Genomic DNA, 23,530 nt, shown 5'->3' on the forward strand with positions numbered 1-23,530 from the left:
TGAAGATCTTGTTTCAAGTTTCTACGAGAATCGAACTTGAAACTTCGGATGCTGCTCTTTTTTTATTTTAAAAGTAAAATGGAATTAGGGTATATTCCCTTTTTCTTTCTCGAAATCAGGTTATCATAAATTCAAGAGGTTTGGGAGGATATAATTTAAGACTATATTTAAGCGTACTTAACTTGCAAGTTACAAGTCGGTTTTTGGAGGCAAGTTCTACTCATGAGCTCTTACAACATTTGAAAGTTGAAGAGCAAAGGACAATGCTATAAATTTTATTTCAACATTTGCATTCACCAGTACAGAGGCAATAAGAGAAGGGAGAGGAAGAGGAAGAGATTGGTGGCACCAGCAGCAACCGCGAAATCATGGCCGGCATGGAAGGAGATAACGAAATCAACGTAAACGCAAAAAGAAAGATAAAACTTGCAAAGAGAGGCAAATGTGGTTGAACACAACACCATTGATTGAATAAAATTAAACACATGTAGGTTTTTTCTGCCTCCAATATAAATTCCTATGTATATCGAGCTACACTGCTAAATCCAAAGACTGGATTTATTGGTACACCAACTGCACCAGGAGCAAACCATGCACCCCCAACTTCCACTACTCTCTGCTACATTATATTTCTCAGAAGCAAGAAAAAGTGTAAGATAATGATACAAATACAAATTCCATTTCATGCAGGTAATCGAGCGATGATCATCGCGCCACATTTAGTTCAGTTGTGTAAGCGGAGTGCGAGGTATAAGCGACGGTTTCAACTCCTTCACATCGAATGACTCGTAGGAATTGTTTTCCCGGAACTCCTCCACAAGAGCTTCCATTGGCATGGCTCGAAGTGACTCAATGGTGCCCTTGCTTGGAACTTCCGGCTCAGACTTTTCTGGCGTAGATCCACTAGGTTCATAGTCCTACACATTCATCAAAACATAAATCATGAACCGAATTGTAAATGAGCTCACAAACTAAGAAGAATAAAAATGCTCGATATCTTGTTACTCTTCCCTTTACTACACATCGGTTGACAAGTAGGAGAAAAGTGTTCAAGCACAATTTATTTCCCCTTCTGAATATGGTCTTGACTGATTTGTACATCACAATAACAAGTTGTGTGGAAAGAAAGCTCACCAAATAATGGTTCTGGAAGGTATCCTGTGCCCTCTCCTCAATTGACACAGCTTGGCCCGAGTGACCCTCCTGTAAAGTCTCAAGGGTGTTTGAATGAGCCTTGATAGTCTCCAAGATTTTAGATATAGATTCCTGCTCCTGCTCGGACACACCTGTAGGAGAATTCGATAAAATATTATGCTTAGGAAGTCTGTACGACTCTTAATAACCAAAGCCAATAGAAACACGGATACAAAACCACTACACCGCACATATTCAGATCTCTAATGCATTAAATTTTGCCTACATTTCATCATCGTTGCCCAACTTCATTTTCAAATTCAAATGCATGAAACAATGAGTCAGTTGTAGGTTTTACACTCTAACAACCAGTTTCAAAACCTGGAAAGGTTTTGGAATGTGTACTACTAGCAGGCAATTGTTGACCAGTTAGATCATGCTAACGTTTACTTGCTTGAACAATACAATTATAAGAAAGATCACAAAACATTTGAACACAACTCATCACTGCTCGACAGATTCAGGATATATTAAAGTAAGACAACAAAAACTTACTATCAACATGCTGAAGGATATCATCACTATTCTTTGCCACATCTTGCTCAACTGCAGCCCTCACTGAATTGATCTCGACATCATGTTGCTCATTACCGTCCGAAGCATTTCTGCAATAAGAAATATTTAAGGATTAAGGGTAATTGACATGAAATGGAACAAACAAAATCTATGATGTTATAAGAATGATAAACATGTCCCCTTATTGTTTAAAAGTAGAGGCCCCTTTATCTGTTAAATTCAAGAAGCACAGTTCGCTCTCCAGTACATTTTCTTTTCAAGAAGACTAATGGGGTTGCCCATACAAAACTTAAGCAAAAGCAACAAATCCCTGATGAACAAGATGTGAAAAAGGTTTCCCTACCTGATAAGTGACAGCATAGCTGAAACATGTTTATTTCCCATATCATTCACAGACTCCTGTGTCTTTTTCCAGTGCTCCAAAGCTGTATCAGCAGTACTTACACTAACAAATAAAAGAACAGAACAAACATCAGCATTCAAGAATAAAAAGAATATGGATCAAGAGTCGGCACGAAAAATGATACACTTACCTTTTTTGTAGAATGACCTCCATGCGGCAATGCTTAGCAGCAGAATAGTCAACACCATCCTTAGCATCATTTTCCGCTTGCATTGAAAATTCCAGCCATTTTCTTTTTGCGTCTGTGGTAATACCCTCCATGGAGGAAACATGACCGTCCATGAAATACTTGTCTGCAATAGCACTTTCTCTGAAACCAACAAGCTTGGCATCCACCTGTCAGTTCAACAGTCATTCATTTCAGAATGAGAATGAATAAAAATCTTAATTTGGAGAAAATTATAATGAACCAACAATGGAAACAAACCATCTCTTTCTGACGGCACATGTGAATGGAGACTAAACTAGAGATATCAGCAATAAGCTTCTCTGCATCAGATTTTGATTGCTCCTGTGTGACATACACTTGGGATGTCAGAAATTTTTCAGAAGAAAATATATCAATGCAGATATATCTGTGCAGTAATTGTCTATACCTCATAAGCCTTCTGAAATTCAGCAATGCTATTTAATTTAATATCATTGGTCTGCCCCACATGATCTTCAAGCCTCTTTGATTCTTCCAAAAGCTTGTGTAGGAATCCTTGAGAGTACTCAGAAATGTCTTTTATTTGCTTAATACTCGAATTGAATCTCTGTTGTGCAGAAACCAAATAAGAAGATATTGAAAAAGCAAAGTTATTTTTCCCCCATGCTATGCAAATAACTGATGTGCTACAAACTTAATTTTCGTAGATTAAATTATAAATGTAATAGGGTAGATATCAGAGCAGGACCTGTTTCAATTCCTTAGCAAAAGCTGTCATTTCACCCTGCTGTGTTGAGAGACCGCTCTGAAGATCCTCAAATATTGTAGCTGCTTCACCAGCCTCTGAAGTTAGAAACTGATTCCAAGAAAATAAAAAAATAAAGTTGGTAAAAATGGATAGCAGCAACAAGAAAATATCCATGGTACAAAACTGATATGTGCAACAGGGGAACTCCATCATTGCTACCCACTTCTTCAACAGACTGCACATTAGAAGAAGCCAAACATGAAATTTCCTCTAGACCAGCATTAGAGCTCGCCTTGTGCAAACGCACAACATTTTGCACTGCCTCAATATGAGAAAGATACAAAGTCCTTGAAGATGACAATTTACTTTTCATGTCCATAATTGCCTAAAATCAAGAAGTCCAAAAGCAAGAAGACATCATTAAAAAACAATCCTAACATAAACGAACCTCATAAGAGAGAAAAGCAAGGGAAAGTTTCAAATAATACCTTAACATGTGCACTTAAAAAAGAATGACAAAGATTTTCTACACACTGAAGGTGTTCATTCTGATGAGACATCGATGTTGCTACAATATTGCAAAGAGAACCAACTTGTTTGGCAAGATCTTCCTGGTAGTTATTCACTACCAACCTATTATCAGCGCTCAGCTTGTCCTCTCTACCTGCACAGTATCACATCATAAATACAAAGACTTAGTAAATTTGTTTGACAATTAAAATAACTTAAATATAATTGCTTGTTGAGGGCTACAAACCAATTTTTAGAAACAAGGATGCATTATCGTGAAGTGCTTTCTCCAAGTCAGATTGCAAATTGCATGCTTGCTGAGCCAAAGCATTTTCTGCCATGCATTCAATAATATCAAAACAAACACAAATGCAGAAAACAATCAAGTTCAAGAAATTAAGGATTCAAAGACAGACCAGCTTTCTTCTGCTCGGAAATGATAAAATCCCTCTCCTTCAAAGCATATCGGCATTTCATCAATTCTTCCTCAGTGATAGAAAGCAACTTAGTGGTATGGTTCAAAGTTTTCTGCAACATCGTTTTACAATGAGTCTTCAGAATCTATAGCAAAAAAATCCTTTCCCAAAATACCATGAACATGAGTAGATGAAGATAGCTCACCTCAGTTGAATCAAGTTTGCTACTCAAATCATAACACTGTCGAACCTGGAGATCATATTTATTCTGCAACTCCTCAAATTGCTGTTTATAACATGCCACATGTAAAAATGAAGTTAGATATCGCCAAAAAACCAGAAATAAGTCAATGACTTATCTTTAAAAAAATATCGTATGGACAAACCTTCTGATGGTTTTCTATTACAACCCCCATGTTCTCAATCTGATCAGCCATGGACTACACACAAGAAAAAAGGGAATAAGTACAGCAAAACAAAATTAACAAGACCCCAGAATCAGCTAATCGATGAAAGGTACAATGTCTTTCAAAATATATGGAAAGACTTGTTTATGCAAAGCCATAATAGCAAACATAGCAACCCCCCACACCCACCACAAACAAAAAATGGAGAAAAGAGAAGTTAAGTTTCACAAATACAAAAAGTAAGTAAGCACGGCCTTCTAGAAAGCAGCAAACAAACATTGTACAGAAGTACCTCAGAAAAGCTATCAGACAGATCCAGACACAAATAATATCCTTAACAAGCTAAAGGAAAATATTATACCTTCCTTTCACTTTCTTCCTGATAGTATCGCTCCTTCGGGATATAAACACCATTCTTCTCACGCGCAGCATACACCTCTGAACACAATCACAATATTAGAAACAATCACCATATGAAATTACAGAGACACTTTACTTAAACCGGCAGCCAAAGTGTCTGACCTGCCTTAAGCCGTTCAATTTCACCATAAAGATCCTTGATAAGAGTTGATTTCATCATTTTTTGGTTCACCTACAAATGGTTGAAATACAGCTCTTCATCATTTTATGAAGCATTAGAATACAAAAGGTTTCAACACTTAACACAGATCACATACAACAGTACCATTGTGCAATAACACCAAATAACAAGAAATACAAACATAAAAAGTGAGGATTGTAAACTCATCCAAACTATAGTCTTCACAGAAGAAAAGACATATTACTTGTGGAACCAACAGTAATCGCTCCTATAAGTTTGTAACAACAAATTCACAAAACGACAGTAATCACTCCTATAGGCATATAACGGTGTACAAATTTGCCAAGAAGACGAATTCATTATTGTATTTATTCCAGTAACAAAAGAGCCTGTAGTTTTCTATGCACCAACAACAAACTTCTCTTAGACAATTGTTGTAGAGTTGACCAAAAAGATCACAGTGGAGAATCATATCAGATAAAGAAACTATGGGTACCATTATGAAATAACAAACCTCAGGTTTATTTCTTATATTTTTTGCTCTGTGTGCATAATCCAGCGTACTCAAAGTTTCCTCAAGACAGTGCACAGCAGGCGATACTGTAGCTATGATGCAGGTCTTTGTTCTTCCTCCAAGTGAATCCCGAAGTAATCGTGTTAGCTTACTATCCCTGATTTCAAATACGACTCTGTTATTAGAATTGGGAAGAACAACGAGTATAGGCATAGAGATAACAGCAAACAAGTGCTTAGCAAACCTGTATGGGATATGCCCAAGATGTTCCACCAGGGCATTGATTACTCGCCCTAAAGTCAGTAAGCTTTTGTTGATTTCTCCGGCTTCCCTTGCGCGACCCTAATAATTGCGAGAGCGCAAAATTAAGAACAGTTTAAGCATAAACTTAAAAGAGCAATTCCTATCACTACAAACAAACTTGAACAGTCAAACTGAATTGCACCTCTCGAGCACCCGAACGAGAAATATTTTCTGAGCCGGCCAAATCAACCAGATTCAACTTTCCACATTTTATCAACTCTTCACCTTCTGGGGTTGCTTCTTTAATGTGTATGGTGATGGAAAAGAGAGAATGTGACCGACTGAAATTGACAAAGTAAAATACCATGAACAAAAGTTGACACTGAATACATGAAGTCGGTCAAAGAAGCATTTGCATTACCTTGACTGCTTGTTCAATAAAGTTTCAGCAGTACGACGTTTAGAAGACCCTCTTTCGAGTAGAGTGAAAATCTCATTCGCACTCGTCACAATTTCCTCCTCCAAACCTCTTACAAGGACTCCACCTTTCCCATCCTCCATCAGAGGCAGCTGCTTTTTCTGCTTATCTTCCAAAGAAACTCTATTAAGTTCCTCTGGAGCAAGAAGATCGGTAATCTCTTCGTTGTAAAGCTCTAAGAAAGTGACTTTCACACTGTACTCTGCATTCTGACCCTCAAGGGTATCGAAAATCTGCTGGACAGCCCTCGGAATAACTCCAGCCTCGGGAGGCAATTCTCCATTAGGCCCAGTCTGTTTAAATAGGCCATGACATCAAAAAATTTTAATGACAAAAACTTGGACAACAGCACCACAAAACTCAATACAAGACTGAAACACCATACCTTTGCCCTTTTGCATTCACCCTCCATTGTGTATGTCTTACCGGTACCAGTTTGCCCATACGCAAAAATGGTACAGTTGAAGCCTTCCAAAACTTCGTGCACTATTGGAATCACAGCTTGATCATAAAGATCTCTTTGCTGAGCATTAGGACCAAAAACCTACAAGTAGAAGCCACAGAAATTAAAATTTTGACCATAACGATACCAATTACAAAATTTCGAAAACCCGAAAAATCTACATTAAAGAAAACAATACTTGGGTTGCAGGAAAAGACCTTATCGAAAGTGAAAACCCTATCGATGTGTTTTCCGGCAATGTTCTGAGACACGGCCACTTCCCTCTGGTACTCATTGCAAGTAATAACCTGCGGCGCATTGCTCCGCAACTCATCCTCACTAAACGGCCTAAATCAACAATATAAGTAACAATTAACAAAATCGATAAGTACTTAGGGATTTCAATGATTCAAAAATGTCGCCTTATAACGATTTTCAAGAAATCTAACCCTAAAGAGAGACATGAAGTGCGGGAAAGGGTAAATACCTGCAGCGGAGAAGGACCTGGACGTTAACGCCCTTCTCTTTCTCGTGGCGGCCGGACATTCTGATGCGGTGGCGAGAAGGCGACGGAGAATCCGACGCACCTATGATGGGCTCACTTGTAGTAGATCCGCTTCCCCAAAATCTCTCTCTCTTTATCTCTTTCTCTCTCTCTCTCTCTCTCTCTCTCTCTCTCTCTCTCTCTCTCTCTACTGGTCTGAAATGGGAGGAGAGCGGGATGAGAGTGAGATTTGAAATTTCGAGAGGCGCTCTCTCTCTATAAATATATCTACGGCTCTTCTTCAAAGTTCAAAGAATGTTACATCGGACGGTCATGATTGTTCGATTTTAATTTTCAATTTCGGCCAGGGTGAATGGACTGTATTGCCCTTGTTTCTTGCCTCAAATAACAGGTTGATCTGGTCCTTTATGTTTTGCTGGCTCTGGTTGCGGCGCAGTTTTCAGGTGGTTTGGGCCGTGTGGGTATGAGAGACTGCTAACTTTGGGCCTTTTGGCTGGCCTTTCACATGGCTTAAAATTTCAAGTTTTGCAGGAAGAACAGTAACCATGATTTTCTTTTGGGTTGAAAAAAAAAAAAAAAAGGCCTGTGTTTAGTTTACTAACGAAAAAAATACTTTGGTTTCACTAAACAATAGCCTCGAGGCACACGTCTACGTGTGTGACAATTAGTTTTTTTTCAATGTTAAATTCAAGACAAATTTTTCTATTTTTAAATTATTTTTTGGTGGATCTATTTTTTTAATGAAAAATGCGAAAATGCATTTCGATAACAGGATACCCCAATGTCTAACTAATATTGGAATAATTAAAATTCTGAGAAAGGGATTTTAACGTACATTGTAGTATGTTTAACCTTGACAGAAATGTGCATTTAATTTTTTTATTAATTAGTATATAAAATAATTCTTTTAGGACAAGGGTATTTTAGTAATCATATTAACTTTCGTTCTGCTTCATGCATATTAGTAAACAACTTATATGAAATTATTACCATTTATTCTTTGATTCCAAAACACTTTAGTAAACAACTTCAATAGGAATTCAATTATGATTCCTTCCCATTCCTACTACTCGATTCAATTCTTCTCTTTCTGATGAGAGATTAGTAAACGAGCCATAAGTGATTATATTTTAAAATTACTATTTTAACTCTAACTAATTAATTTTAATATTTTAGAATTCTAGTTAAGAGAAGGGCAAAATTTAGCATTTTCAAAGTTTCACCCTTTTTGTCCTCTCACTTTATTTATACAAATTATAGATTTAAAAGTTTGAGTTGTACAATTACTTTTTATGGAAGCACTCTAGACCAATTGGGATCATAAAATTTGAGTAATTTGCATACTTATTTTTAAATAGGTGATACTAAGGGAGAATGAGTCGTACTCGGCACTTGATCAAGTACAAGGGTGAATGTTAATATAACTAAATGAGCTTTAAACTCCTTAATAATTCGTACATATTCACACTAATTAAATAGGGAATAAGAGTAAAATACAAAATGAAAAGATAAATTTTTGCTGATGAATTGGATTGTATGGGTTTTTATCATGTTATTTGGTTCAATATTTTTTTAGTAAGCTACTTCAACTTGTCGATGTCTTCTAGTTGCTGATATAACAAGAGTCATTTGGCCTCATGACATCCTAGTGTAACTTTTATTTCTCGAGCCTTAAGTCCCTTTGTTTGTTTTGCATGTAATTTATTATTCTAACATATAGGTTGTTGAATTTCTACTCATGCATCCCATGTTTGAAACTCCTCATCACTTAAATTAATGTAATAGTTTCGAACTCTCGTCATCCTCTTAATAATAATAAATTAAAAAAAAATTATAAACAACTCTGTACTCTAAGAAATATTCTTAAAGAGTGGAGGATATGAGGTGCCAAGTTTTAAAAGTATTTCAAACTCAAGATGTGTCGCTTCAAGTTTCAACCTTTATTAATTTCAATGCATGTACACCCTACATTTTGAAGTATACAGTATCTAATTAATACTATACATCAACCCTAGAATTTGAAGCATTCAACAAGATTTGTTCCGAATAAGATATAAATGGCATATTCAAATGAGCCATGCGCAAAATGTAGTGATGAGATGGGGGCTACATTTGGTGTCAATTATTGTTATGTCTCTCAATGAGTTTGTTGTCATTTTTTTACTGTTGCATGTCTATGTAACAATTTTAGCTTCTTTTTTTTTTTTTTTTTTTTTTGAGATGCTCTAACATGTTTTTAATGAAAGCACTTCCAACAAAAAACACACATTTACGCTTACTGCAAAAATTGTCCTAGACTCTCAAACAGACCCTTAATTCATAATACATTTTTGTTTAGCACCCTCAGATGATAGTAATGATCACCACCTTATTTATCATCGTTTGATGAGTTTAAATTTTAAAATTTGTGTCTATCTATTATATAAATCTCGAATTTAAACTCATATAACGGGGATAAATAGATTGACGAGCATCATGAGAATGGTAAGAAAAAAATTCCCTCAATTATTCGGTGAGGTGAAAAATGACTCCTCCAAAAAAAATATATTGCTTTACTTTTACTGCCATAAATCTTTCTCTGTTTTACATTAAATTTCCAACTACCCTGTAACTTTAAAGCAATTTGATAAACTTATGATAAATACAGGATAGTAATGGAAATTTAAAAAAATAACTCAAACCTAAAAATTATAATTTAGAACTCATTTCACCTAATTTATACTTTTTATTAAGAAATTTATCTTTATCAACTGTGTTTAATATAATGCCCCATTGTAATTTAACACTTTTTTTCCCTCACACAACCTGTTTTTAATTTATTACACAATATCTTCTTCTTCACATGCATAGCATGTGTGAAAATTATTAATTAGTATAATATATTATAGAGAAAACTGGAGTAATAGTTCTTGAATTTTAACTCAATTGGAGTGATTACTCTTGAACTAAAAATTCTTGACAATTGGAAGGAATTTGAGGAAATGGAGAATGGACATGGCCTCAAGTCCGCCTTACGTGACACACACATGTTTCACTTGAACGAAAGTTTTAACGAAGTTAACGAAAAAAAATCATTGTTTTGACAAGTTCATGAACCAATAGTCAAATTTTTTTATTTCAAGAGCATCGCTCCAATTGAGTTAAATTCGGAAACTAGTGCTCCAAATTTCCTCTATATATAAGGAAACCATCCAACTCCCTTTTTAGTTGGTGCTCCCTTTTTTGTGTTTGAGCTCCTTCAAGGAATGCTCGAATCTCATCAAGTATCGCAATTGCATGCGTAACGCTTCAAGAGATGAGTCATGATAATGTTACCAAATTTGGGTTTCATTTTGTTTTTTTTTTCACCTGAGGCTTTCAAAATCTTCTACTAAGCATCTATTATTTCACAACCTAGGCTGATAGAACTTCACGTGAGATTTGGCCATGAGATCATACCGCCCTATCTAATTATTTTTTAAATTTATTTATACAGGAAATTGACAAAAACTAAAACCCACCTCTCTTTTTATATAAACCCATCACAACTTGCTACAACAAAAACAGCACCTGCAAAGTAGCAAGCAACTATACCTAGCTAGCTACTTGAAAATGGCAGCTGAGCTAAATGCCCGACCAGTTGGTGGCACCGAGACTAGCTGGTGCCGCGCCGTCCCCGGCGGCACGGGCATAACGGTGCTAGCCTTCCTTCTCTCCAAATCCCCAAAAATGCTCAACCTCCAAACTGCCCTCCACAAAATCCAAAACTCCCACCCAATCCTCAGCTCAAGGCTCCATACAAACCCTAAAACAAACACGTTCTCCTTGGTCACATCTCCCACTTCCTACGTCCAACTCAAATCTTTCAACCTCTCATCAACTCTAAACATCCTTGAAACCCTAGCCAACCCTAGCAACCGATCAGTCTCTCCCCTCCACCTGATTTGTGAACATGAACTAAACGAAAACACGTGGCAGCATCACAACACTGCCGATCCTGATCAGGACATGTTCTTTGCGAGTATCTACGCTCTTCCAGGCACCACGTGGGTCCTCGTGCTGAGGCTTCACGTCTCAGCATGCGACCGCACCACAGCGGTGTCTTTGCTAAGAGAGTTGGCGGGATTGATGAGTGGTCGAGATGAAGGAAAGGAGAGGGAGGTGGTGGTAAAGAAGAAAATTGGGAACAAAGGGGAGGTTAATCTGGGAATTGAGGATCTTATTCCTAGTGGGAAGGCAAATAAGGGTTTGTGGTTACGTGGGATGGACATGCTTAGTTATTCTGTCAATTCTCTGAGGCTAGCAAATTTGAAATTTAAAGACAACAAATCAGCAAGGTTTTCTCAGGTGGTGAGGCTTCAGATGAATCGAGACGAGACTCAGAGGGTTCTCAATGTAAGTTTTATTAATTAATTTGTCATTGCTACTAATTAACACGCCTTCAACTTATATTCTTTGTACAATCTAAATCCAATAGGTGTTGAGTTTTATATGGGGAATTGTTATTAACATTCTAAAACTCTCATTTGGTACTCCAAACTTTCTATAATTAGAAAAAAAAAATACATTTGTGAGGAGTGTAGAATGAGATTTTTGAAGCGTTAATAACAGTTTCTTTTATATAAACGACACCGATGAATAGTAATGAAACAATTTAATAGAAGTAGTTAACTTCGTAAAGTTTCTGACGCAACGTTATTCAACCGTCTATATATATATATATATATATATATATATATATATATATGCATGCATGGATTAATTAATAATTATAATTCTTGTTAATGAAATTAATCGAACTGATTTTTAGGGTTGCAAGGCAAGAGGGATAAAATTATGTGCACTTTTTGTGGCGGCTGGATTGATAGCAGTGGATAAGTGCTCAAAACATCGTCTGGATTATAAAATGAAGTACGGTGTAGTGACACTCACCGATTGTCGGTCCAGTCTCGATCCACCTCTTTCAGATCACCATTTTGGTAATTCATGTTGGAAATGTGCCCTAAAACCAATCATATGATGATACTTTACGGACATTTCAAACTAATGTAGTTTAAAGGGCAAACATTATTGTTTGAGCCGTCTCATATAAATGTTATATGCTTAAACGATAAGTCCAAGGAATATGTGATTGGAAGAATGCGATCTAAAGAAGTTAGATTCATGAGACCATTCTTTCGTTGACACATCCTAAACGTTCCTGATCATAGGATTGTCAATTGGGCATTGACAGTCCGTTAAGATCAGTACGTGCTATGTCTTCTCTCAGGGAGAGTGACTAGTCTCGAGTCATTGGTGTGTGTGACATCAAGACAAGTACGTAGGTGCTCAATAGAGAATGAGTTCACTGAACACGATCAACGAAGAGTTCTCATATTCATGTCACATGAGAACTCATGGTTGGGATAATGCAAATTAGTCTTTTGACCTGAGGCATCACAGTTGTCTTGTGGTTAGGTCCTTAATCTTTGATTATGTCAACGTCACTCTATCAGGGTGTCCACGGCATCGTCGGGGTTAAGCCACTTAGCCATGGAGGCAAGTGAATGTGCAACAAGGGATCTCTAACCTTCAAACTGTTTGAGGGAGAATACTCTATGATATGATTTGGAATCTCTGGCCAGAGTATGAATGAGATGTTGGAATGCGTTCCAGATCACATTCAAGGTAATCATATAAGCACAAGATTCACATTGGATAGTAGACATGAATAAACTATCAATCCAAACAATGTGGTCAAGAGTATTGTATTAGAGAAAGACCGTATTGCATTTGTAATCCTAAACTGAATAGGTTCTCAACCTCTTCTGATTAGCTTGGGTAACCATGATATGCTGCTAGGTGTCACTCATGGTTTGTGGAAGCCCTAAAAGTGTATTATCACTAACGGGAGAATTGAAAGTAAGTTTCAATTCACAATCGATTTGAAAGAGTTTGAATCGCCCACTGCCTCGCTAAAAGGAACCTAATGGATCGTACACCGTGTAAGGTAGAGTTTGAAGATTCAACAGAGATGAGTAAGAATAATTAAATGGTTTAATTATTTATGGCAAGGATTAATTAATATGATTATTAATCAAACGAATAAGTTCGTTGAAGACCTCGGGATAGTTTTGGACCTTAAGGCCCAATGGGCTTCGAACGTCAAGCCCATTGACTTAAGTTGTATGACAACTTAATGAATAATGATTCACAAAGGCCCAAATAGCCCAATAAATCCCCTTAGGCCGGCCATTTAGAGGAGGGTAGTGAACTTGGCTTAATTGCAAGTTTGCCACTCCATTGTGAGGTGGTATAAAGACATCTTTATAGCCATTTCATCAAAAAAGGGTTTTCTAGGGAGTAAAGATGAGAACACAAACCTCCCTTTGCTCTCAAAGAATTCGGCTAATCTAGAGGGGAAAATCTAGCAATCTTACTTCCTCTAGATCACTCATTTCTTCTTCAATATACCTTGGTGTGGAGACTTAGAGGTTCTCAATTTTGGGAACTTGGAGAAACCTTTTCATCCATCCAAATCCATGGATCCAAGATGCAAGGAATGAAGGCCCTCTCTTTGGGTGATTAGCCTTTGCTTATGCAAAGAGGAATCTACAAAGGTATTGATTTCTCAACTCACTTTGTTTTGAGTTGAGTCTTGATTCACCTATCTACTAGGCTTTGAATTTCATGGGTAAATGTTTTGTTTTAAGTGCATACAAGCATGATTCCGCCTTTAATTGTTAATTGCATGCTATTGATGTTGCTTAAATGAACATGTTTTTCACAAATTTTCCTTCAAGTGGTATCAAGAGCCTAAGTCTAGTAGTTGGTGAATCCTTTTGGGTTTTGTAGTTCATAGTTTGTGATTTGAATGTTGTAATTGTTACAAGCTTTATTCTTGCTTCTTTGAATGTAAATTTTGTTAGAAAATTTGCCATCTCAAATGTTGTAGATGTAGTTCATATGAGCATGAATTTTGGAGCTAAAATTTGGTGCCATGTTTTTGGGGAAATTCGGCCAAATCCAAAGGGTGGAATTTTGGGTTCTTGTTTGACTTGTTAAAATTGTTTTAAAGTGACTTTTGGAACCCCTATGTACCCTAGTATGGTTGTATGTTATTTCCCTTAAGTTTGAGTGGTTTTGGTATGTTTTTGGGTGAAGAATGTTCATGGAGCTCTTATGGGTTTTCATGAATGTTCTTCATTGTTCTTGACATGTTCTTGCCAAGAACAAAAGGTTTGGTGTTTTGATTCAAAGTTTTGATTTATTTCATAAAGTTTTTGTTTTGAAATATTTCTTATGTTTAAATATATTAGATATTTATTTTGAAAAATTAAAGAAATTTTAGTGGGTTGGTGTGTAATGATTTATTCCATTACACACACCCCACTTACAAAAACTTTGAAATTTTTATACATTTTGTTTCAAATGGCAAACCACCCTAATCAATTAGGGTCCTTGTGGGGCTTTCATGCAATTATATAAAGTTTTGATACTTTTGTGTATTTGCATTTTGACCCAAAAGTTTACGTTTTTACGTAAAGGTCCAAAATCACTAAAAGGACAAATTGTTTTGCTCCTTTAATGAAGTTTTATTTTTTGTGGAAAATTTTGGGTTCTAGTTGTAATTACATGAAGTAGTGGACTTTTGTGTTTTTTACAAAGTGACCCCAAAAGTTTAAGTTTTTGCAAAATAGCCCAAAAGTTGTGGTTAATTGCACTATGGCCCAAACAAGTTGAGGTCATAGCATTTTGGCCCAAATTAGGTAGAGAACAAAATTGTTTTGTCTCTTTAAATGAGAATTGGATTTTCATTTCATTTAGCTCCATTTAAATCAATTCTATGGATACAAAAACCAAATGAAAATGTTGCATTCAAGTTTAATTAGTTAAAGCGTTAATTAATTAATGAAAGGGTGATTATGAACCTAAGCCTACGATAATTGAGCTATGTGAAAGGCCGTTTCAAATTTGTTTGAACCATGGGAATGTGTAGATTAAATTTTGGTTGTAATTTGATATGATCAATTGTTGTAAAAGAGCATAAGCTCTTCTTTACTTTAAAGTAATTTGATTTGATCAATTGTTGTAAAAGAGCATAAGCTCTTATTTACTTTGAAGTACTCCTTTCTTGTTTTATTCGATATGCATGAAATTGGAGTAGTTGGGTCCAACGCCCAATAAGACAACACGCCTTAATGTGATTAAACGCGTAACTAAAATCAATCTCCATCCCTAGACCGAGATTCAACACTAGGCTCGTGTTGAATCGAATCAAAGGTTCATAGTCATCCTAAGGCCCTAAGGCAACTATATAGTCCATCAATGAATGCAAACCTTATGTTAGTAGTATCATATACTCTTGCTTTAAAAAACCGTTTTAAAAGCTTAGTGGGAGTATTATATACAACTAAATCAATCAAATGGACCAATAGTTGTAATAGGACCAAAATGTTTTAATTGGATTAAAATGTATGTTTATATGTGATGAGACCTAAAACCCTCAACAAACCAATATTAAGTTGATAAGCGAGAGATGCTTTGAATATCTCTTCGTGGCCTTCCACCGTGGTAGGCTCCAATCGTTTGTGACTTGTACACCGGCTTCACCCTATAATGGGGGAGTACAAAGTGCATGCTTACATTCAGGAGGAGTCTATACACATATGATGAGGTGAGTGTAGACAACGAGTATGACCAACATGATATAATTCTGAGGTTGTGCTTGAACCTCTACATAAACTAAGCATGGTGGGAATAACTTAACTAAGTGCAATGGTGCCAACATGATAAAATTCTGAGGCATTCATTCTCTAGAGGCCAAACTAGATGGGTAATTACAAGAGTTGTAAATGAGTAAAGCGTTATTCTCTCATCATTATTTTTGCTAACCAACATCGTATAATCGTGAGGTGGGCTTGGTAATGGTGAGCCTCCCATACCCTACTAAGAGTTTCCTCCAAAACTCTCGAATTCCGATGAGGGATATGGAATTTGCCAAAAATAGTGGGTGGTGCTATTTTGATTTAAAGACCCGAATCAAATGGCTTAAAATCAATCAATTTATATTCGTTATGTATTTGTTTACCAATATATTTGCAAACGCTATCCAAAACTTGACAAAGAAAAACCAAACGCTTTAATTTCCGGACTTAGTTCTACAATCCCATAGATTGTCTTTAATGGCTTGTAGATGTAACTAAGTAGTCTCATCCTCACAATCTTCCTATTGATAATGTATCATTGGAAGAGTATGTTAGATAAGTCTAACATGAGAAGGACAACACTTTTAATGTCATAATTCTTCAAAAACAAATTGTTGTATGAAGAAATAAGAGTTGCTTTGAACAACCCTTAATCAACACAAACTTTAGTGCTTGTCTCTTTGTTACACGAACAAGGAACTTGAGAAGTAAGCACAAGGGCATGGACACTTTATGTGCCATGATTCTTCACTTACAAATTGTTGTATGAAGAAATGAGAGTTGCCTTGAACAACTCTTGAAAGTTTGTTATTATGTTTAGAACATAATGGTTGGTTGACAAAAATAGTCCATTTATATGGACTTATGATGATTTTGAATCATTGAGTGTTGAAGTGTTAAACCACTTAACGAGACGGAAACTAGGCAAGGACTTCACCTTTGTGTCCCTATCCTAATGGTTCACTAAGTTTATTGTAAACTATATAGTGAACAATAACCGCACGCTCTCCAAATCGTTTGATGTGTATGACACATTTGAAATGAGTTTCAAGAGAGATAGTGGGAGTTTAGGGACCATGACTATTGTAGTCAAAAGGGAAGTCAAATGAAGAAGGCAAAATAACTCCAAGGGAACAAACTTTCTTTATGAAAGGATGGACATTGGAAGGGGTATTTGCAAAGAAATGTCTTGCAAGTGTCAAGAACACACCTTTCGAAGGTGTTGTAAAATGTTCTTGAAAAGTTCACAACAGTTGGTTCTTCTACTTGAATGCATGATTCTGTATTAGTAACTATGTTTTACAATTGATGTAAAAGTGTGCTAATAAGAAGTAGAAGATTAATGAGAGAAGAGAAAGTACTTCACATTCCAAACGTGAATCGAATATAGATCTCTGCGAAAGCGGATTGTACTTACTTCCTCATATGAACTACCAAAGAAATTGGAAAATACTAAAGATTGTCTTTACATTCCAATTTTAAGGAACTTAAATCCGTCACTATAGTAGAGATGGATAAATGTTTTGTTTGACCAAAACATTGTTCTTTATTAATCAATAATTAGATTATTGTAATTTAATTGGTTGTCTCTATAGTAGAGATGATGTGGTAGTTTAACTGTTTAGAATACGATGATGCTTAAAACCCAAAAGGTTGCAAGGTAGTGACTAATCCCAACTGAGTTGTGATACCTCTAAAAACATAAGTTATAAGTTGGTCATAGATGGATGCTTTGGATCGTTAGATCCGGATCCAATACCTTCTTGTTAAAATTGTATAGAGGCGAAATGTTCGAATCTTTATTCTTTTGGAAAGAAGAAAGAATCACAAAGTTGTTGAGTTTGATTCACTTAGATGTTAGTGGCACTTGTCCACAACATAATACTACTCATGTTGTATGACATTCACCGAAGATCACTCTCGGTTGGACTATAGTTTATTTTGAATAAACACAAGTCCGAATACTTTGCAAAAGGTTTCAAAGAATTCAAGAAATGTAAGTAGATGAGTAAGACGTCTAAAGTATTTACCTCCTTAGATTTGATCCAAGGAAAAAGTAACACTTTAGATTAATTTCCTTGAAAAATATCAAGGAAAGTAGCATCGTAAGATAATGAATTTCTCCATTAGGAGAAGAATGAACATAAATAAGATTTAGTTCGTTGGACATTATCAATTACCCATATATATATGATATATACTTCTAAGACATGTTAGTTGTAAGAAGATCCATCCATCATGGATCTTAGCAAGCTAGTGGGAGCTATAAGCGTCTTATGAGAAAAGATCAATTGTTTGATTTCTCATAAAGATGTAAATGAATCTTTTGTTTACTAGGTTTACAAAAGATTAGTGGGAGTTGATCATATTCTTAAATTTGAATATATATACATGATATATATTAATTTTGAAAATGAAAGGAATTCTTCATCGTTAAAGTTATGACTTTAAACATTCTATAATGATAGAATGTATATGGGAGACATAATCTATATACATGGGATGGAAATCTATAATGATAGATTTCAAGATATAATTGGATTATATCAATCTCTAAAATAGACAAAGAGATGCTAGGAAGTTTCTCATATGATGATAAACTTCAATTAGAATGACAATTCTAGTAAGACTAGGAAGTTGTTCTTCTCAAAGGGAATGTACCCTTTGACTCCCAAAGAAATAATGCGTAAATAGAATCCTTTATGCATACGCAGAAAGGTGATTTATGTATTTCATATTGTATGAAAACATTGATATAAGTTGTACCTAGAACGGTACAAGATGATATCAGTGCAAGCCCAGGATCAGAACCATGGCAACTGTCAAGTGAATCCTTAGGTATTTAAGAAATACTAAGGATGGATTCCTCAAGAATGAGGAAGAATTAGAGTAACGTAATGGAAGCGTAAATGTGTTAGATTATGAATCTAATCCATCATAGAATATCTCTTCATTATGAATGAAGTGATAAAGAGATATCTCTTTATTATGACTAAAGAGATATTTGGGTGGAAACGTTAAAAGTAAATGACTTTAAAGTGTTCCATCATGTATGCAAAATATATTGCCATATAGAAGCTTACAACATTGTTGTTTGGATGGGAAAGTTCATTCATGAACTCTTCATTCGGTTCCAACCAGAAAGTGTATGACACTAATGGGGCGATAGCTCAAGCCAGGGAATCAAGGTCTCATCAAGGTCCGAACTCAAATGAGAGATTGAACCACATGATTGAGAATCATGAATAATGGTGACGTCGTTATTCTCAAGGTTGCTTCTATGGATAACATATAGATATCCATTGTCTAGGCCTACTACTCAGCCATTTATGAAATGAATTACAGAAGAGGTATCATCAATGATGACTAAGCTGATTGGCTCTAGTGCAAGTGGGAGATTGTTGGAAATGTGCCCTAAAACCAATCATATGATGATACTTTACGGACATTTCAAACTAATGTAGTTTAAAGGGCAAACATTATTGTTTGAGCCGTCTCATATAAATGTTATATGCTTAAACGATAAGTCCAAGGAATATGTGATTGGAAGAATGCGATCTAAAGAAGTTAGATTCATGAGACCATTCTTTCGTTGACACATCCTAAACGTTCCTGATCATAGGATTGTCAATTGGGCATTGACAGTCCGTTAAGATCAGTACGTGCTATGTCTTCTCTCAGGGAGAGTGACTAGTCTCGAGTCATTGGTGTGTGTGACATCAAGACAAGTACGTAGGTGCTCAATAGAGAATGAGTTCACTGAACACGATCAACGAAGAGTTCTCATATTCATGTCACATGAGAACTCATGGTTGGGATAATGCAAATTAGTCTTTTGACCTGAGGCATCACAGTTGTCTTGTGGTTAGGTCCTTAATCTTTGATTATGTCAACGTCACTCTATCAGGGTGTCCACGGCATCGTCGGGGTTAAGCCACTTAGCCATGGAGGCAAGTGAATGTGCAACAAGGGATCTCTAACCTTCAAACTGTTTGAGGGAGAATACTCTATGATATGATTTGGAATCTCTGGCCAGAGTATGAATGAGATGTTGGAATGCGTTCCAGATCACATTCAAGGTAATCATATAAGCACAAGATTCACATTGGATAGTAGACATGAATAAACTATCAATCCAAACAATGTGGTCAAGAGTATTGTATTAGAGAAAGACCGTATTGCATTTGTAATCCTAAACTGAATAGGTTCTCAACCTCTTCTGATTAGCTTGGGTAACCATGATATGCTGCTAGGTGTCACTCATGGTTTGTGGAAGCCCTAAAAGTGTATTATCACTAACGGGAGAATTGAAAGTAAGTTTCAATTCACAATCGATTTGAAAGAGTTTGAATCGCCCACTGCCTCGCTAAAAGGAACCTAATGGATCGTACACCGTGTAAGGTAGAGTTTGAAGATTCAACAGAGATGAGTAAGAATAATTAAATGGTTTAATTATTTATGGCAAGGATTAATTAATATGATTATTAATCAAACGAATAAGTTCGTTGAAGACCTCGGGATAGTTTTGGACCTTAAGGCCCAATGGGCTTCGAACGTCAAGCCCATTGACTTAAGTTGTATGACAACTTAATGAATAATGATTCACAAAGGCCCAAATAGCCCAATAAATCCCCTTAGGCCGGCCATTTAGAGGAGGGTAGTGAACTTGGCTTAATTGCAAGTTTGCCACTCCATTGTGAGGTGGTATAAAGACATCTTTATAGCCATTTCATCAAAAAAGGGTTTTCTAGGGAGTAAAGATGAGAACACAAACCTCCCTTTGCTCTCAAAGAATTCGGCTAATCTAGAGGGGAAAATCTAGCAATCTTACTTCCTCTAGATCACTCATTTCTTCTTCAATATACCTTGGTGTGGAGACTTAGAGGTTCTCAATTTTGGGAACTTGGAGAAACCTTTTCATCCATCCAAATCCATGGATCCAAGATGCAAGGAATGAAGGCCCTCTCTTTGGGTGATTAGCCTTTGCTTATGCAAAGAGGAATCTACAAAGGTATTGATTTCTCAACTCACTTTGTTTTGAGTTGAGTCTTGATTCACCTATCTACTAGGCTTTGAATTTCATGGGTAAATGTTTTGTTTTAAGTGCATACAAGCATGATTCCGCCTTTAATTGTTAATTGCATGCTATTGATGTTGCTTAAATGAACATGTTTTTCACAAATTTTCCTTCAATTCAAAACCCCTAATGAGTCTATGTATCAAGCAGAATTGTTTGCTAGAGAAGCAGTGTCAAGCGCTTCTGCTACTATGAGAGCACTTTCGAAGAATAATGTTAAGAAGACTAAAATTTTAAACTAAATTTGCAAATTAAATAATGTATCACGAACATAAATTAAGCAAAGTGGCCTTTTACTACAGTGCTAGAAAAGAGTTGAGCTCTTGCATGACAACGTGAATTTGAACTCTGTTGGTTGCTAATCTAACAAAATCTATCGTGTGACAAAAAAAAATATAAATTAAGCAAGTTAATCAACAGTTGAGTAATAGAGCTGGTTTGGTATTGCTGTACTTTGAAAAAAAGTTGTTTCTGCTATGTTATGAGAATAAACAGTTGTGAAATAAAGCAGCAGAGTGTTTGGTAAAAATTTTTGTAAAAGTGCTTTTGAAAAAAAAAAAAAAAAGCAATATTATAGTGTTTGGTAAACTTTTAAGTAAAACAGATGTGAAAAAAGGCCGGTTTTTCAAAGCTGGGTTTTGCAGCTTCTTGTTTTTGGCTTTTTTTCATCCAAAACTATGAAAAAAAACTGAAGCTGAATGTTTACCAAATACAAAAATAGCTCCCAGCTTTTTTTAGAATCAACCACTATATCATTCGGTTTACAATTTTAATATTCTCCGTAGCACTACACACTTCCAAATATTGAGCCCTACTTAATCGTTACACGTGAGATAATGCATTTCTATCACGCTCATTAAATCCTTACATGTGAGCCCTACTAATTTTCCATTTTCTTTTTCAAGTTGAAATGACTATAACACCCTCATTGATTTCCTGGATCTTACCACTCTGCCATCCTCAACACACGCACCACCAAAGGAGGAGAAACTCTGTGGGAGCTGGCCAACAAAACCTACAAGGCCTTTGCAAGCTCAAAGAACAGCAACAAGCACTTCTCAGACATGGCCGACCTCAACTTCCTGATGTGCAAGGCCGTCGAAAACCCGACATTGACTTCTTCATCTTCCTTGAGGACGAGCTTCATGTCGATGTTCGAGGACCCCGTGATTGATGATTCTAGCGACGTGCAAAGAGAGGCGGGAATGGAGGATTACATGGGTTGTGCTTCAGTTCATGGCGTTGGCCCTTCCATTGCAATTTTCGACACAATAAGAGAAGGACGGTTGGATTGTATTTGTGTGTATCCAGCACCATTGCACTCAAGAGAGCAAATGCAAGAGCTTGTTGATAACATGAAGAAGATTCTTGTGGATTGTGATAGCAATGTATAGAGCGTGTGAGATTTTAATTACTTGTTTATGTACGATCACTAAGGGGGTTTAGAATTTATATTTTCAATAACGAGCTTGCTACATGCTAAGGTTTGCAGAGCTCAAGTGATTGAAAGCGTTTAGGTTTATGGTCTAAGGGGGTTTCAGAATTTATATTTTCAATAATGAGGTGAATTTACTAAACTCACACATCTTTAAAGTTAAGTTACACAAGTGAAGCTCAATTGGTTTCAACACAACTACAACTTAATTATATACCAATACAAGTTCAAATTGTATCTCAGAAATTGTGGAACTTCATTTCTTCATTCACTATTGCTTAAGCAACTTCTTTCCTCATGTACATAAATAACTTGCATGGAACATGTTTATAGCCAAACAGCGTATCGATTCAATAATACTTGGTAATATCATGTACATGTCTTTTTCTACATGACAATACATTGGGACACCAGGATTACAATGACCATGTTGCATATACGTTGCTCTCTTTATGTACCCCACTATTTTAGACTTTTAGTGAAATTGATTTGGTGCCCTCCTGAAAGTTGACGACACCTAAATGGTCACTCGTTAATCCGTGTAGTTTCGTATAGAAATCGTGACTACAGGACATACGGTGTCCCTTCTAACCTAACTGAATCCTATCAAAATGTTGAAACCATGGAACTTTGGCTTTGGCCACTAACAAGTCGAAGTCCATACTCAATTTTTACCTTCAAGGAAACTTCTTTTGGCATTATAATGATCACCCTCGATCACCGTGATGTATGCCTGCAACAACTTCTAATATTCATTTTTTTCCTTATAAGCTTAAATATTCACTATATATATTTCTAACACTTCAATGCAACAAGCAGTGAATTGCTCTGGTGGACATACGATGTCTTCTTCTTTTGGATTCAGGTTTAAACTCTCCTTTTTTTAAGTGTAGCTTACGATAATAAAGCTTATAATAAAATAAACAAAAGGGCTATTTAATTACTTAACTACCCCATCTTAGATGGCAACGACTAAGTGCTTCCTATTAAACTCTGCGAATAAAATGACAATGACCAAATCTTCCCATGACATGATATACTTTTACACCCACTTCTAGTTCTAGCTCTCACACTTAGACTCACAACTTGCTTCACCTTTCAGTACCGACTACTTTTCCCTCTTCACAATATGTTTCATCTTGATCAGTGTCAAAACGTCCGTAGAAATCAGATTCACCCCTAGGCTCTATCCAACCCGCCATGCCCATTGCATCGCCAATCATGAAAGTGCAGAGAAGAAAAGGATTTTGATTTTGGGAGTGCTCATAAACAAGCACATACCGATGA

The 23,530-nt window shown here is 36.2% G+C and overlaps 2 protein-coding genes across 3 annotated transcripts; one reads left to right on the forward strand and one right to left on the reverse strand.

Annotated features, from left to right (window-relative positions):
* Positions 1-443: 443 nt before the first annotated feature.
* LOC103934955 (kinesin-like protein KIN-5C) lies at positions 444-7,281 on the reverse strand. 2 transcript variants are annotated; one of them, XM_009344722.3, is made up of 23 exons: positions 7,048-7,281; positions 6,779-6,908; positions 6,504-6,662; positions 6,062-6,411; positions 5,843-5,981; positions 5,642-5,739; positions 5,398-5,554; positions 4,865-4,934; positions 4,704-4,780; positions 4,322-4,375; positions 4,141-4,221; positions 3,936-4,047; positions 3,767-3,853; positions 3,498-3,673; positions 3,233-3,394; positions 3,010-3,117; positions 2,710-2,868; positions 2,541-2,624; positions 2,244-2,449; positions 2,054-2,155; positions 1,690-1,799; positions 1,135-1,286; positions 444-917 (listed from the first exon to the last, which is right to left on the reverse strand). In XM_009344722.3, exons 1-23 carry the CDS (start codon positions 7,104-7,106, stop codon positions 720-722), a joined length of 3,030 nt encoding a protein of 1,009 aa, XP_009342997.1. In that variant the 5' UTR covers positions 7,107-7,281; the 3' UTR covers positions 444-719. The 2 variants fall into 2 exon arrangements, 1 of the variants encoding a protein (XP_009342997.1); XR_007252175.1 differs by lacking the exons at positions 444-917; positions 1,135-1,286 and having other exon boundaries at positions 2,054-2,157; positions 2,245-2,449.
* Positions 7,282-10,620: 3,339 nt separating this feature from the next.
* LOC103934971 lies at positions 10,621-22,318 on the forward strand. Its single transcript, XM_048567918.1, has 3 exons — positions 10,621-11,439; positions 11,855-12,021; positions 21,746-22,318. The coding sequence occupies exons 1-3, from the start codon at positions 10,657-10,659 to the stop codon at positions 22,200-22,202; spliced, it is 1,407 nt and encodes a 468-aa protein (XP_048423875.1). The 5' UTR covers positions 10,621-10,656; the 3' UTR covers positions 22,203-22,318.
* The last annotated feature ends 1,212 nt before the right edge of the window (positions 22,319-23,530 follow it).

The sequence above is a fragment of a genome, unplaced genomic scaffold (assembly GCF_019419815.1).
Source record: "Pyrus x bretschneideri cultivar Hongxiangsu unplaced genomic scaffold, Pyrus_bretschneideri_v1 Contig47, whole genome shotgun sequence".
Classification (NCBI taxonomy): Eukaryota; Viridiplantae; Streptophyta; class Magnoliopsida; order Rosales; family Rosaceae; genus Pyrus; species Pyrus x bretschneideri.